The sequence below is a fragment of the Staurois parvus genome, unplaced genomic scaffold (assembly GCF_062004578.1).
Source record: "Staurois parvus isolate SC_StPar_1 unplaced genomic scaffold, SC_StPar_1.0 ptg000610l, whole genome shotgun sequence".
Classification (NCBI taxonomy): domain Eukaryota; kingdom Metazoa; phylum Chordata; class Amphibia; order Anura; family Ranidae; genus Staurois; species Staurois parvus.
The window spans coordinates 1519292-1536644 of record NW_028318406.1 but is presented as its reverse complement, the minus strand read 5'-3'; the positions used below and the strand labels follow the sequence as shown (position 1 = coordinate 1536644).

Below are 17353 nucleotides of genomic sequence, written 5' to 3'. Positions count from 1 at the left end.
AATTCCTATTCCACACCTTAATAATTCCATATATAATGCTTTACATTCCCTATTCTGCAACTTCTCATTCTGTATATACTGCTGCATATTCCCTATATCACATTCCCTATTGTAAGTGGTTTTTTCTGGCCTAAAAATGTTACAAATTAAAAAAAATGGTGCAAGATGGGCGCAGATTAAGTTCCCTGTGCATGTCACTTGGCCCCACTGGGCTGCATCACAATGACTTGATGGTTCATGATGTATGTATTTGTGCATGCACGGGCCAACCAGGGAATGCCATATTTCATGGGTCACTGAATTTATTGCTGCACCGTAAAGGACTCACTGGATGTTGGTTGCTTGCATAATAAAGTGTATGCTCTTATTAGTCTTGTCTTCCCTTCTTTTTCAGTCCCCATCCCCAAACGTTCTATGTAAGTTTCAGTTGGGTTTAGAGTAAAGTGGACCCTAAGGCTCCATTCTAAAACTCACATCTTGCACTGATGGGATCAGGAGAGCAGTCTGTAAGTTGGCTAAACTGACTGATATTTAGACTGTATGACTTAGATAAACTAGCAATTTTTTGGGAAAAAAATACTTGCATATTTTTGCATGCTTTCATCCAAATCCTTATGTTGAGCTTTCTAGCAGAAGCCTGAAGGTTTTGTGCCAATATTGACTGGTATTTGGATCTGTTCATAATTCCCTCTACCTTGGCTAAGGCCCCAGTTCCAGCTAAACAAAAACAGCCCCAAAGCATGATGCCGCCACCACCATGCATCACTGTGGGTATGGTGTTCTTTTGGTGATGTGCAGTGGTGTTTTTGCGCCAAACATATCTTTTGGAATTATGGCCAAAAAGTTCAACCTTGGTTTCACCAGACCATAACACATTTTCCCACATGCTTTTGGGAGATTTCAGATGTGTTTTTGCAAAATTTAGCTGGACTTTGATGTTTTTCTTCGTAAGTAAAGGTTTCCATCTTCCCACTCTACCCCATAGACCAGACATATGAAGAATACAGATTGTTGTCACATACCACACAGCCAGTACTTGCCAGATATACCTGCAGCTCCTTTAATGTTCCTCTTGGCAGCCTCCCAGACCAGTTTTTTTCTCATCTTTTCATCAATTTTGGAGGAACGTCCAGTTCTAGGTAATGTCACTGTTGCGCCATATTTTCTCCAATTGATGATGACTGTCTTCACTGTGTTTCATGGTATATCTAATGCCTTGGAAATTCTTTTGTACCCTTCTTCTGACTGATATCTTTTAACAATGATATCCCTCTGATACTTTGGAAGCTCTCTGCGGAGCATGGCTTTTGCTGTAGGATGCAACTAAAAAATGTCAAGAAAGACCTACTAGAACAGCTGAACTTTATTTGGGGTAATCAGAGGCACTTTAAATGATGGCAGGTGTGTACTGACTCCTATTTAACATGATATTGAATGTGATTGCTTAATTCTGAACACGGCTATATCCCCAGTTATAAAAGGGTGCGCACACTTAAGCAACCACATTATTTTAGTTTTTTATGATTACTCCCCCCACCCAAAAAAAAAAAATTATTTCAGTTTGTTTTTCAATTGAGTTGTACAGTTTATAGGTCACATTAAAAGGTGGAAAATGTTCTGAAACGATTCATCTTTGTCTCATTTTTTACATCACAGGAACCTGATATTTTAACAGGGGGGGGGGGGTGTAGACTTTTTATATCCACTGTTGGTCCAGGCTTCATGAAAGTAGTATGGCTCTGGAGAAGTCAACATATCATTTGTTTTACTTTGTTAGCTTGAGACAAAATCTCAGAGTATAACAACAATCAGTGGTACCAGAGGGAATAAAGGTGTCATTCCTAAACTCAGGCTGTAGCTGGCACTGATGGTCCAGATACTGGAATTTGACCACAAAGTAAAGAAGACTTCATAGCCATCCAACATAATCTGGAATGAATACACTATTGGATAGAAATGTTATAGGAAGAGAAAGTGTGATAATCTATTATGTCATTCTAGGCACTAATTATATATTGATCTGGTATTTCACATTAATATCAAATCAGGTTTTTTTTACATTATGCTTAACCCCTTGGCACTGGTGCCTCCTGGCCCTTTAAAGGGTCTCCGAGGCTGGGAGGCGGGGGCAGGGTTCAGGGTCATGTGACCGCTGTGATTTGCTGCCACAGAGGTCACATGATCGGAAAGCTCTGGATTGCGAATAGTATGCAGTGCGCACACTCTCAGCACATGTATGTTTACTTTGGGTACGCAAATATGCGGCCTCTTGGCATCAAGGCCCAGCCACCGAGTAGCTGTATATTTGTGTACCACCGGTGTCAAGAAATTGACTAAGAATTATTCATTGATTACTAGGAAAAAAAGAACACGTCAATACGCTTTATTACAACATACAGTTATATAGTTAATATGGCTGAAAAAGAAAAAAAAAAAGACAAAAGTCCATCCAGTTTAACCATAAAAAAAAGTTATAATCCTATACCCACAGTTGATCCAGAGGAAAGAAAAAAACCCAGCAAAGCATGATCCAATTTGCTCCTGCAGGAGGAAAAAATTCCTTCCTGATCCCCCGAGAGGCAATCTGATATTCCCTGGATCAACTTTACCTATAAATGTTAGCATCCAGTTATATTCTGTGTATCCAAGAAAGAATCCAGGCCTTTTTTAAAGCAATCCACTGAGCTGGCCAGAACCAACTCTTGAGGGAGTCTATTCCACATTTTCACAGCTCTTACTATGAAGAAACCTTTCGGTATTTGGAGATGAAATTTCTTTTCCTCCAGACATAAAGAGTGCCCCCTTGTCCTCTGTGATGACCTCAGGGTGAATAGCTCTACACCGAGTTCACTATATGAAGCACTGATGTATTTATACATGTTGATCATATTCCCCCTTAATCTCCTTTTCTCAAGACAGAAAAAAATTCAGTTCCTCTAATTTCCTCATAGCTGAGCTCCTCCATGCCTCTTATCAGTTTAGTTGCCCTTCTCTGTACTTTCTCCAGTTCCCCAATGTTCTTTTTGTGAATTGGTGCCCAAAACTGAACTGCATATTCCAGATGAGGTGTTACTAATGATTTGTACCGGGGTAATATGATCTCTCTCTCTCTGGAGTCTATACCTTTTAATACAAGAGAGGATTTTGCTTTAGCTTGGCATTGCATGCCATTATTAAGCTTGTGATCTACCAGAACTCCCAGATCCTTCTCCACCATTGATTCCCCCAGTTGTACCCCCCCCCCCCCGTATGTATGATGCATGCATATTCTTAGCCCCCAAGTGCAGAACCTTACATTTATCAACATTAAACCTCATTTGCCACATAGTTGCCCAATTAAACACAGCATTGAGGTCGGCTTGTAAATTGGAGACATTCTGTAAGGACGTTATTCCACTGCACAGCTTGGTGTCATCTGCAAAGACTGAAATGGGATTTATAATCCCAGGCCCTATATCGTTTATAAACATATTCAAAAGTAAGGGTCCCAACACTGAACCTTGGGGTACACCACTGACAACCCTAGACCATTCAGAGTATGAATCATTAATCACTACTCTCTGAATACCATCTTTTAGCCAGTTTTCTATCCATCTACATATGGATTTTTCCAAACCTGTAGACTTTACCTTACACATTAGCCGTGTGTGGGGAACTGTGTCAAATGCTTTTGCAAAAGCAAAGTATACAACGTTCACCGCCACTCCTCTGTCCAAGGTTTTGCTCACCTCCTCATAAAAAGAAATCAGATTTTTTTGACAACTTCTGTCTTTCATGAATCCATGCTAACAGGGGTTAGACAAAAAAAAAAAATAGAAACACTATAGGATTTGCAGGCTTGAAAGTGACGACACATTTCTTGTTGAAAGTGGAAGTGATTTAACACGCTTTTGCTTGCACTGTGTGAGACACCTAGCTACCCAGTGGGAAGCCTCACTTTCGCCATTCACTGCGTGCACGGCTAGTGATAGAGTCATGACAGAGCTTACTGAGCTTCAAAGAGGGCAAATTGTTGGTGCCACTTAGCTGGTGCCTCTGTGACTGAAGTTGCCAATGTATTTGCCATGTCACGAGGTACAGCATCAAAGGTTATGGTGGCACATACAGTTTCCAGGAAGAGTCTGATAAGCATAAGTGCGGTCGACATGGTCAGCTGACTGAGAGCCAAAAAAGGACATTGTGCAGGATTGTCATTTGGAATAAGAAAACTACTGCAAATTGGCAGGATTGGAACTTTGGCAGGTGGGACATCGGCCCTGGGCAATTGATATGATGGGACCCAGCCATCCGGGTTGATGTCCTCCAAGTGGTTACCCAAACACTAGCAGCATACAGTGAAGATTGTCTTTAGCAGCCTGTGATGCAAGCCCACCCATACTGACACAATGGCAGGCTGCAGGGTGGTAGTGGGCTGCTGATCCATACATACAAAAAGACATTGTGCAGGATTGTGACCCAGAATAACAGAGGCACCACTGGTACAGTGAAGGCTATGTTCTTGCAACTCAGCCACACATCTTTTTCCAGGGCAGCTTGTATTTCTCCTGAGGTTGTCTGAGGGCTTTTTTGTATCCTTAACAATTCTTCTTGAAGTTGTAGCTGCAATCTTTCTTGCTGTACTTGGCTTGATATCAAGAGATCCACATATTTTCCACTTCTTAGTAAGTGATTGAACAGTACTGACTGGTATATACAAGGCTTTGAATCTTTTTTTATATCCTTTTCCATGTTTAAAATGTTCCAGCGCCTTTTTACACAGGTCTTTTGACAGTTCTGATCCCCATCTCTCAGTATCTAGCCTGCTTAGTTTATCCACATAAGAGTTCACAAACTCATTGACTATTTATACACAGACACTAATTGCAATTTAAAAAGTTACAGATGTGGGGAAATTAACCTTTGTCATTTTAACTTGTATCTACACCAAAGCCAAACATTTCAGAATATGTAAACTTTTGATCAGGGCCATATTGGTGATTTGTTAGGACTTAAAAAAAGGAGCCAAAATACTATGTGATGGCTTCATATGACCACTATTCCTTAAATAAAAGTTTTTTGGCATGATCAGTCATAAGTTTTCAAATAATGCCAAAATTTTACAAATTATATTAGGGTATACAAACTTTTGACCACAACTGTAAGTTCTCTCCTGTGATCCACATGCAAAAATAGCAGTGGCTCTACTTCTCCTTTAAACAAATATACACACATTGTAAATATATTACAAAAAACACAACACACTAGAGAGTGTAGGCTGGCACAGATGGAGAGGATGACATGAAGCCTGCGTATGCCAAATTTCACGGGGCAACTGAATTTACAGCTATAATAGCCCTCTCTCCTCCAGTTAAACTGCTCCTGTCCTATCTTCTCCCCCAGTCAGACCATGGCTAGCTTCCCTGTCACAATGCTTTAGTTCCAGCCATCTTCACACATAAGGTCTCTCCAACTCACACAGCAGCAGTCTGAGGATGGTTGGTATGAGTGGCTTTATCATCAGACCCATTCAAAATGTATGAAAAGGGTTTGAAGGTGGACAAAGCCTTTATTATGAATGTGAAAATCTGAGAAGCTGAAGTAGAACAATAGTGACTCAACAGTTTTCACTTCAGAGATACACATCAGAACTATAAATGTATTTTTTTACCAACACAAATTCATTCATAAAATGTAAAAAAACCCACACAGAAATTATGGCCACTCTAATTTTTGCTTTTTTGGTATTTGAAATATTTTACAAAATAGGAACACAGTGTAACTAAATTTACAAATGTATAGAAAACCTCAAACACAATCATGCATCAGTGCTAAAACTTTGTTTTAGCACCTATTTTTCCCTAATATATTAGCTCTGTTTGATAAGAAAAAAAAAAATCCTACAATGATATAAGGCTACACAGCTAAAGTGTATTTATCTGAAATATTGTTTGTGCTAAAGACTAAACTGACTGGATCAGTCACTGGCTGTAGGTGGGTAGGGAGAAGTCCCTCCAATCAGTTGTACCTGATGGTAGATATTGGCAGCAAACCCACTTAGGGTTTGCTGCCTTTCTGGTACAGTCTTGAGATAGTGTCCACTCGTATATTTGAAAGGGGGGGGGGGAAGGGAAAAAAAAAAAAAAGTGTTGGAACGGGACAGGGGACAGTGACCGCTGTCATTCCAGCAGCAGAAATGACATAAATATGGTGTCTTGTATACTACAATACTCACCTTATTTAACGCCTTCATGACAGAATGTAAAACGATTCCTAACGCCTGAATGCAGTTTTGCAACTTTGACATGTTTCAAAAACTGTACCCATCACAAATGTCTGTAGTGGATCCAGGTGGAATATACCGTTTTTTCCCCCAGGGCAAACTGGGCTTTCATTTGGTGGTAAATAGTAATGAATATCTCCTGGTTTTTTTATATATGAAAAGGATAACTGTAAAATACTTATAAAGAGCAATTTATATAAAAATTAGCTGTATATTGTTATAACCTACCAAGGAACAACCCAAAATAAAAATTCTACTGATTCACAGATAGCAAAATGTGTAGGTTGCTTGTACCTGTAGCCTGACACTAAAATTAAAGAATCCTATCTAAAATACACTGACCCTGCCCTTTGACCCCCAACTCTGACCTAGACCAAACCCCGAACTATTTTTTAATTTGTGAATAGATTTTTTTTTAACTCCCTTCCTTTTTACACATTTTTGTATACAACTTTTCTCCTCTAGCAGTAGGAAACAGATACAATGCATCTTTTTCTCCATTCAAGCAGATAAAACATGGGGGCAGGCTGTGGAGTGACTGATCACTGTGATAACCAGTGTGAGGATATCACAGCAGTCAGATGGTTGGGAACCAGGCCTCCTGGTCCCTGATCTTCAGTACGAGACCCAAGGCTTTTGGCGAGAATGTGGTCTCTGTGGTGGGAGCACGCTCCTGGCACAAACTATATTGTGGGGTTAGCAAATATGTTTAACTAAGACTCACTTCCATAAGACCACATATATGTACACTCATCATGAAGGGGGTTAAGCACAAGTCTGGGTTTTTTTTGCTTTTTCTTCCGTTTTTGACACACTTCAAAGTGGGTATTGGCAATTGATTATTAATGCCATCCTAACACTGCAATACATTTTGTTTTTGTAAATTTGCTAGAGACCTCCAGCCATGTAAAGGGCCACATCTGAGGTTCTCTACATTTGCTGCATGGGCAAAGCACAAGTTCACTTTACAACTAAAGTCCACTATACTCACTTATCCTCCAGAGATGCAATGCAGCTACCTTGCCAGCGTCTTTGCCTGGCCGTCTTTCAGGGTTCAGCATGTTAAAGTTGGCAAACATCCACAAATATTTACAGGAGTTTATTCATCCCGGCACAAAGGCAAAGCAATAATGGGCAGACGCGGAATGCCACTTTACTGTGGTGACTATGGAAGAACATGCCAGCACACTACTTGTGGTACAACTCAGAGGCATGCAGAAAGATGTGACAATACTGCACCTGAGATGAACACCTAAGCGTTGTCACTCTACAAAGGAAGGGCCTGTGGATACACCTTGCTGGTATACTTTTATTGAACATTTAAGATCTGACATACTGTAGGTTGCCAATCATTCCCCATTGTATCATGAACAAACATGGTTGGAGTTTTAAAAAAGGAGGTCTGTAATGAGAAAATATGCAGACTGCTTTTTCAGACCTTCCATGGTTTGAACAATTCTGAGACACTGACGTGGAAAAGTTTGCTGGTTGACTTCACACAGTATTTGGCCAGAGTGTGTGTTTAGAGGCAAATTCAGAAGGAAATATGGAAATCCTGGTGCATTTGAAGAAAAACATCCCAGCCAGCTGCTGTGCCTACTACACACTGTGGCCTCCATCTTTTTTTTAATGGCCTGTACTCCTATAGATAGTTGGGGGGGGGATCACCATGAGTACATACCATCCAAAGGAATGAATGGGGCCACTACATGCAAGTGCACTGGGACAGCATGTGGCTGGAATGTTCTTCTTGCAAAGACTGCAGTGGCATGCAAGACCACTTGGGAGCAGGGATGAAGGCAAGTATACCAGCTATGCATATATGCTACATTCAGGAGGATTTTAAAGTGGTTGTAAACCCTTACATATATCTACTGAAGTGACTAGCCTCAGGTGAGACACTGAAATGAATCCTCCCACATAAGTTGTAGGTGTTTATCTGCAGCTCTCTCCTCTAGAGCCTTCTAAAAACACACAGCTCAAACACCATGTCCCAGCTTCAGCAGGTAGGGGGCAGGGATCTGACCACAAACTGCATAGCATAGGAGACCAAAGTGTAATCTAAGACCTGAGTGATGAAAAAAGGACACACCCTCACAGGAAAACATGTACAGTTGGGGCTGTCAACCACCTTCTGTGTGCATATGGGGGGGTTAGGGCCATCTTCTGGCACTCTGGTGTCAAGATAACCTGTCAGAAATGACTAGTACAGTTGGCAGAGGGGAGAGAACATTAAGGCAAATTCACACAGTGCTTTGGATTGAGGCTAATACACACTGTAGAGGGATATGCTTTATTTCAGAGGTTTAAAACCACTTAAAAAAAAAAAAAAAAGCGCGGACAACTACACTAAGAATGAGAGGAAAATCCAACACCAAATGTGCAGGTTGTAACAAGCAGACAATAAAAAGCCAAAACCCACTATTATCCAATTTATTATTACTTTATTAAATCAAAATTAGTAAACAAACCTAAAAAAAAAAAAGTGTGACAGCAAATATATTTTGAAATAAATACTGAAGCTTTCATAACCTTTAAAGGTTTAATTCAGGTTTCCTTTTCAAATTATTATAAAAAAGGTGCATGCCCTGGGGACTTGCACCCTCATTCCATTGCAAATGCAATGCTGTACTGATTTCCTGTATATTCTTTCCACCTTTTTGTTTTCAAGGACATGTCCTTTCACAAGTCAAGATACCTCTCCATCTCCTCAAGGTTTGATCTGAAATTTTCCATGTCACTCTGGAAAGCTTTCTGCTCCTCTAGAAACCGATTCCTTCCCTCTTCAGCCTCCTTCCACTTTGCATTGACAGTCTGCCAAAAGATATAATTTGAAGAGTAAGGCAGCAGTAAGTATTTAAAGAGGAAATCCAGGCAAAATGTTATATTCCCATGCAGTGCAGCTGTGCCTGCATTGCGTGGGTTAAATGCTCATTTTTGCCCAGGGGTTCAGAAAGCATAGATATACTTACCTATTCTGACACTCCTCTGAGCAAAAGACCAGTCCCTGACGCTCAGCCAAAAAGGGAGGTACAGTTTCTTATAAAGCAAATAGTCAACACTTCAGGTTTGTTGTAAAACAGACTTGCTTTCAATTAGAAGTGGAAGGGATGTAGAAAATTCACCACCCTGCCCCACTAATCTTCACTGTTTATGCTACCGTTTAAGTAGCTTTTAAAGGCCAACTCCAACTTTAAACTACAGGTCACATGCTACCCCTGCATTTAGGGTGTAACATTTAACATGCTGCCAAGCAACCCTCCCACCTCCAAAGTGGTCTCCACCCAGTGACATCTCCCCAACAGCAGTTGTCAAATATGAAATCAGCGTGGCCGTGTAGGGTTCTGCCTGCACAGCCGCATCATTTAGTTACAGAGATCTGTGAACGAACTACAAGTCCAACCTACCACCTTGGCAGACAAACTTTTAGTTCAATAGAATACAAGTTTGGTGACCACCACACTTGTAGTTCATTCACACTTCCTCCAGCTCTCAAACCTAAAAACCTGTACAGCGCTGGAGAAGAGTTTGAAGGGCCTGGCACTGCAATACAGAGATTACAAGTGCAATGCTTTGCAGGCTGAGGGGGAAGGAAAAAAAAAACCCTGCACATTTTCCTTGCAAAAATATTTAAAAATGTGCATTTATTTTTCATAATGGTGAACATAACCTTTAAATGAAGCTGGCACCCCTTCCTTCAAAATATCACAAGTGTATTTGCCAATATAATAAAAAAAAAATATATCTAGATTCTTGAATCTTTGATCAACTCAATCCTACCAAACCCTTATCTTCATATCGGGGAGAAATCTTTTCCATGCTTTCATTTGTGCTGCATCCAGCTGCAACATGAAAGGATCTCTACTATTTGAGCATGTGACACAGATTTTCTACATGATTTTATTGCTGCATCGACTAATTTATAGGAGACATTGTAACAAGCTAGTTATAGATGGAATTTTGATGAGCGTTCATATCTACTTGCGAAAAAACACACCTGGACAAGCTTTTTCTGTTCTTTGGTCATCAAGGTAAAAAGCTTAAGTTCTTTTACAAGATTCTCTGTGGCAGTCTGAAAAAGAAAAAAAAAAAAAAAAAAAAAAAGTTACTATGAATGTGTACACACACTTAACGTGGTTGTAAACCTCAGTCATGAAATATGAACAAAGCATACACCTTTATAGTGTATACTTGCCTCAATTAAGAGCACCAAGAACACACACACACACACACACACACACACACACACACACACACACACACACGTTGCTTTTCTGGAGAAATAGAGACTGCCAGTGAGTATTCATTTTAGGTGAACAAAGTTGTGTCCAATTTAAAACATGCAAGAGTTTTCTACTTTCCCCATCATTGGCTATTCACAGCCTCTTTTGTACAGTAATTTTTCCACTTTGTTCAATTAAGAGGGTCTACCGCTTTAAATCAGCCCCACTGTCATGAATGTTTAAGACAAAATATAAAAAAGTGTATTTTGTATAAGGCCGTTATCTAAACTATATAACAAAATAGCGATTGACGTTTTTGTTCAGGGTTTCCCAAGCTGGGTGTTTGATTTCTCCCACCAGCATATAGGGCAGGGAGATAGATGCAGATGACCAGTGTAATCAGGTGCTGGCTATATCATTATGCCCTACAGAGACATTTACAGATTACAGGTACTTTTATATCATTGCAAAAAATGACAGCGCTATATTTACATCAGTCCCTAACCCTCAAGGGGTGTACAATCTAAGGTCCCTAACTTACATTCATGCATACACATACTAGGGATAATTTAGACAGGATCCAATTAACCTACCAGCATGTCTTTGGAGTGTGGGTGGAAACCAGAGTACCTGGAGGACACCCACGCAGGCACAGGGAGAATGTGCAAACTCCAGGCAGGTGGTGCCATGGTTGGGATTTGAACCAATGACCCTGGTACTACCAGGCAGAAGTGCTAACCATTTAGTCACTTTGCTGCCCCCAGATGAGACTACAGTTAATCTTTTCCCCCCCTAGTACAGTATAGGACTGCTACATCACTTCCTGTTTGCAGAGAAGTGCAGAGTTACTGCCTGACAGCCTTCCAGCTTGGATCTGCTCTGCTAACAGCCAAGAGCCTGTGCTATCCATGGGATTGGTGAGCAGGTGGATGCCCAGCTGCTTTCGGGCAACATTCTAGAGACACTACATTCACACACCTTTACACCTCAGGACCAAGAAATCTTTGCTTTGAGGATTTACCACAGCCTGTTATTGTCATTGAATTACCATTACTACTGTATATGGGCCCCACCACTGCTAGCAGAAGACACCAGCGTTACTATTACTTCTATATATCGATACAAATTTATGCCGGTGTGTGTATATTTTTTTTCTTCAAAAACCATTCTTTGCATTCCCTATTGAGACACCAGCAACCCAGAGAAAGCAGACAAGTCAAGCCTTTTATCCCCCCTCCTGATGCTGCTGTTGCAGTTACATGTACCATTTGTGACCATATAATCTGTTAACCATTGCCATTTGGTCATTTCCATTTTAACAGTATTTTTCTTCTATGCATTAACTGGCAATGTACCTTCATTCTGTGGTCTACTCTTTTGACCAAACCCAATATAGAGGCGTTAAAGTCCCCTGCATTATTTTTTCATACTGTTGAAATAGGTCTGAACACTGTGGCAGAAGGCTTTCAAGGTCAGGACAACCACTGGGGGGCAAGCATTAGCAAGCAGCCCCTGTGAGGGGTAGTGGTACACCAGTATGAATATTTGTGTCCCAGCCAATCCCTGGAAGTAGACATCCAGAAGGTGGCTGGGGAGGAGATGTTTGGGAAGCTCTGGGTTAGTGTTTTTTCCTCAGGAGGGTTCCAAGCCTCTAGGGGGTTGCTGCTGCCCCTAGGCTTCTGGGACATTGTGAGTATAGACCTTTCTGTGGATGTGTGCTGTGACGGTGTTGTAAAGGAACGAAGTGCCACAGGTTGCTGTATGGATTGCTGTATTAAGGACCTTAATATACTGGCTATTCCCTGTTACCTCAAGAAAGTTGTTGGAAGATTAGAGAGAAATTTGTCCACCATTACTGTTACATATTGTTTTGGAGTATCCCGTGACCTAAACCCCTCTACTGTTAGAGTCTTCAAGCAAATAAAAAAAAAAAAAGGAAGGACAGTGGTCTCCAACCTGTGGCCCTAAGAGCACTATTTCTTCTACTGAATCAAGCTACCATTCTCTCCATTGATACCAATGATGAGGCACTATACCTCCTGTTACTACTAATGATGGGGTTCTATTACTCACTGACACCAAGGCTGGAGCACTATTCCTCCCAATGAAACCAAGATTGGAGCACTATTCCTCCACCAAGGATGGCGCAATATTCCTCCCACTGACACCAAGGATGGGGCACTATTCCTTCTCCCACTGATGCTATGTGACGTGCTTACTCTCTGACCCCCAATTGTTTGATCCCAATGAAACCAGGATATTCAATTACTGCTGACCCCCCCCCCCCCCCCCCCTCGCCAAAGGGCAGTAATCTGGCTCTTTGCTAAGAAAGTTTGGAGACCTGCTCTAATGTTATTTGATCTGGTATGAATGGCCTGGTGTTTTGGAGGTGGGGCAGCCTCGGTACTTTTTTGGAAGAACCAGGTTATTTCCATCTGCCCCTACAGGGATAGAACTACATACACTATATTGCCAAAAGTATTTGGAACACCTGATTCCAGTGATGTGGAGGTGCGTCCCATCACCTCCATGGCCACAGGTTTACAAATTCAAGCACCTAGGGATGCAGACTGCTTCTATAAACATTTGTGAAAGAATGAATCACTCTCAGCAGCTCCGTGACCTTAAGTGTGGTACCGTGATAGGTTGCCACCTGTGCAATAAGTCCATCCGTGACATTTCCTTGCTACTAAATATTCCAGTCAACTGTTAGTGGTATTATAACAAAGTGGAAGCAACTGGGAATAACAGCATGCACAATAAGTCGCCAACTGTCTGCAGAGTCAATAGTTAAAGACCTCCACACTTCCTGTGGCCTTCAGATTAGCACAAAAACCGTGCTTAGAGAGCTTCATGGAATGTGTTTCCATGGCCGAGCAGTTGCATCCAAGCCTTACATCACCAAGTGCAATGCAAAGCGTCGGATGCAGTGGTGTAAAGCACGCCACCACTGGGCCCTAGAGCAGTGGAGACATGTTCTCTGGAGTGACGAATCACACTTTTCTGACAATCAGATGGATGTGTTTGGCAGTTGCCAGGAGAGCAGTACTTGCCTGACTGCATTGTACCAAGTGTAAAGTTTGGTGGAGAGGAGATTATGGTATGCGGTTGGGCTTGGCCCCCTAGTTCCAGTGAAGGGAACTCTTAAGGCGTCAGCATACCAAGACATTTTGGACAACTTCATGCTCCCATATTTGTGGGAACAGTTTGGGGATGGCTCCTTCCTGTTCCAACATGACTGCGCACCAGTGCACAAAGCAAGGTCCCTAGAGACACGGATGAGCGAGTTTGGGAAGAAGGAACTTGACTGTTGAGTCCTGACCTCAACTCAATAGAACACCTTTGGGATGAATTAGAGTGGAGACTGTGAGCCAGGCCTTCTCGTCCAACATCAGTGCCTGACCTCACAAACATGCTTCTGGAAGAATGGTTAAACCTTCCCATAGACACACTCCTAAACCTTGTGGACGGCCTTCCCAGAAGAGTTGAAGCTGTTATAGCTGCAAAGGGTGGGGTCAATTCAATATTGAACCCTAAAGACTAAGACTGGGATGCCATTAAATTTCATGCGCATGTAAAGGCAGGCGTCCCAATACGTTTGGCAATATAGTGTACTTAAAAAAGCTATTCTCTAAAAACTAAAAAAATGACAAAAAACACCCCGTCTTATCTGCTATTTATTAAACAAGTTTCTAGATTGTACTAAAGCAAGTAAAAAAGGGAAAACTGAATGGTTCTTGGCTCAATTAAACATCCTGTTTAAAATATTATGATGTCATGATTTTTAAAAAGTATAAACTAATGTGGTAACCACCTCTAACAAAACCTAAGCAACATTCAAATGCACTTCTAGTGGAACTTACATAGCTTAAAAAAATATAAAAATAGCTCGGTGTTATGGTAAAAAAATTCTATGCCTCTTCTGCCATAACACCTGAGTTACACCATGCCTGATTAGCCAATCAAGATTGCGAAGAATCCAGATGTGGAAAGACAAATAAGAATCCAGAGACAAAGCAATGAGGGAAAACACAGATGCTGCATTACTGGATGAAGCCACTGCGTCAGGCACATCTGCCATACATGTACATTATGGCAAGAGTTCTGGGGTCATAATTTTATAAAATTTTGCATAAATGACAAAATCTATGCAAATGCCATTTTTATGGTTTCACTGAAAAAAATGCAAATTGTTTGTTTTTTAGATCTCAAGATCTTACTTTGGTCTCTTTTCTGATCTTTTGTGTTTCTTCTGCATCAGCTAAGATTTGTTCACCTGAAACTAAAGGGAAAGAAAAATTCCTTATATCTAATTACTGACATTTTCAGCGGCATAAACAATGGCACATGGAACAGCCCGAGTCATGCATTAAACGTTAATATTTTAGCATAAAGTGCCAGCTGTATTGTATGCTGCTATAAAAAAAATTAAATAAAATCACAATACCGGTGTACAGATTACAAGCACACTCCGCTTAGATTTCTACACTTCACTCACACATTAATACACTATCTTCTACCTATATATTACCTGGGTCAATGTTTCGACCTTCTAAAATAATTTGAGTTTTCTCCAAATGCCGTTTTAAATCCTTCAACTCTTCTTGCATGGTCTCCTGTTTTTCCGACATCTCTTGAATTGTACGCTGTCCAAAAGAGTACAACAAAATTAGTAAGAAATCAGATTTGAAAAAAGAAAAAAAAAAAAAAAACCACCACACAAAAAACTAAACTGTTTCCATCTCACTAGCTATTTTTTTTTTATCAATCAAAAAGGAATCAATTTCAACATTTCCTTACAGCAACTCATACAATTCTTGCCACACACACTGGGGAAGGGAGAAAAGAAATTCTCCACTGTGGTACAGATGTGTGGAATAAACTAGATCCACCATATGGAAGATGGTACCAAGATACAGACCAGACTAATATCTATTCCATGGCAGGACTCTAGTGAGAATGGTTCATATCCCTAGATCTTTAGAGATTCTTCTTTCAGACCTCTGGCCTGACAGTTCTTATACCCCACCCTTTTCCCCTTTTCCCTCCTCTTCCCTCTACAATAAAGATATTGATCCCTTGGCATATCGTCTATAGTCTGAGAGTCATCTGTTTAGAGAAAAAAAAAAAAAAAAATGGATGTGCTTTATTGCCCAAAACATGCACTAGTATACATCATTTTAACATCTTTAATAGCACTGCTTTTATTATGATTGGTCACTAATGCTTTTTGGCTGCTGGGTGTATTGTAAATATTTCCTGTATAATATTGATCTCATCTATGTATTTTTTTTTTAATTTAAAAAAACGTACAAAGTGTATACCTACTTTTTTTTAAGTCTACTTTGGTCCAGTCAAAACGATCGCCTGTGTCCGTGAGCAGCAGCTGCATGGAAGAGCTTGACAATGGCTGACAATTCCGGGAGCCGCAACATTAATCATAGGCTCCCATAGACCAGCGATTGTTGGTGTTCCCTTCCCTCCCATGCAGCCGCCTCTCACCAATACTGGAAAAATGGCACAGCAGGATCACATGACTGGAGTAGACTAAAATAGGTAAATATCCACTTTTGTTATACAGATTAGGCAGGAGTGGGAGGGAACATTTTCAAGCATAGTCAGAATTAGGCTGGAATTCCACTTTACTAAAAAAGCATAAATAAATAGACGTGTGACTTAACATTCAAAAAAATAAAAAAAAAAACCCACACGACCAGCTGTTGCAATTTACCAATTCGCTCATTACAGTGGGGTCTTGTAACCTCAAAAAACTAACGTCAGTACACTGAAAAAAAACAAAACAAAAAAAAAAAAAAACCAAACACCACACACAACAACTTTTGCTATAGCTGCCCCTAGAGTATACTCATATAACCCTGTCCTTTACCTTGAACTCAAAGGCCCTGGAAATTAGCGGTCTGATCCACCTGGCAATGGTGGGGTGGGAAGCAGGGTGTCCTTTACAAAGGCCCATGGGCAGTACAAAGAGGGGAACTCATTTTGTGAATAGAAACTGTAGCAGTGAAGTAGACCCTGACCACATCCAGGCAATATAGGGTAATTTTGTTATGTTTTGTGGCAGGACAGAGAGAAGACTTCATTGAGGTGGAAAGAGAAGACCACCTTTTGGTAAAAAAAGGAAGGTTTTGGTCTCCAAAGTGCCCGGTCTCTGTGTTAAACAAGAAAAGGCTTTTTACAAGAGATGCTAACTCAGAAACATGCCTAATAGAAGTGTTGGAAATCAAGCAAAACTACTTTAAAGGTGAGGTCATCCAAAAGGAATGGTCTCTAAAATCAGTTCAGGGAGGGGGGTGGGGGTCTCTGAAAAGCAGAGAGCACCAGGTTGAAATCCCAAGATACAACAGAAGATCAAGATGGGGGAAATATATCAGCAATTCCCAGTACAAATGTCCCGATACGGGATTCCAAGACAAGAGGTTTCTAAAAGAAAAGTATGGATAAAAGGAAGAAATCTGTCCCTGGAGGGTACTCAGGGCTAGATACTAGTCAAGGCCAGACTGAAATTCAAATCAGCCAGTTATTCACTCCTAGAATCCGGATGGCCAAGAAAGTTTCTCCCCATGGGAGTTTTAGACCCAGTTTCTTTCAGGGCTGATAAGAGTTCGGTGCTCCCTTGATTTATATATGCTACTGCTTTAAAATTGCGCAATTGTACTCTACAATATTGGACCTCTTACAAGGTCACCCAGTCAGAGTCCGATTGCTCTCATTTCAAAATGTTGATGGGTAGTTTTGACTCCTGTGGGGACCATTTCCCCTGAACAGGTAGGAAATTGTAAACCTTGCCACAGCCTGGAAGACTCACATCTGTCGTTACCACAGTCCAAGTCCCATGAAGGAATGACTTCCA

The 17353-nt window shown here is 40.9% G+C and overlaps 1 protein-coding gene across 1 annotated transcript in view; it reads right to left on the bottom strand.

Moving 5' to 3' along the window:
• Positions 1-8686: 8686 nt before the first annotated feature.
• The window catches only part of KNSTRN (kinetochore localized astrin (SPAG5) binding protein), a 35377-nt gene continuing 26710 nt past the window's right edge, over positions 8687-17353 (bottom strand). The window contains exons 6-9 of the mRNA XM_089693035.1: positions 15014-15128; positions 14703-14764; positions 10257-10331; positions 8687-9073 (exon numbers count right to left, since the gene is read on the bottom strand). Coding sequence (XP_089549161.1) covers positions 8942-9073; positions 10257-10331; positions 14703-14764; positions 15014-15128 — 384 coding nt within the window. The 3' untranslated portion in view covers positions 8687-8941. The remainder of the gene's footprint in view (positions 9074-10256; positions 10332-14702; positions 14765-15013; positions 15129-17353) is intronic.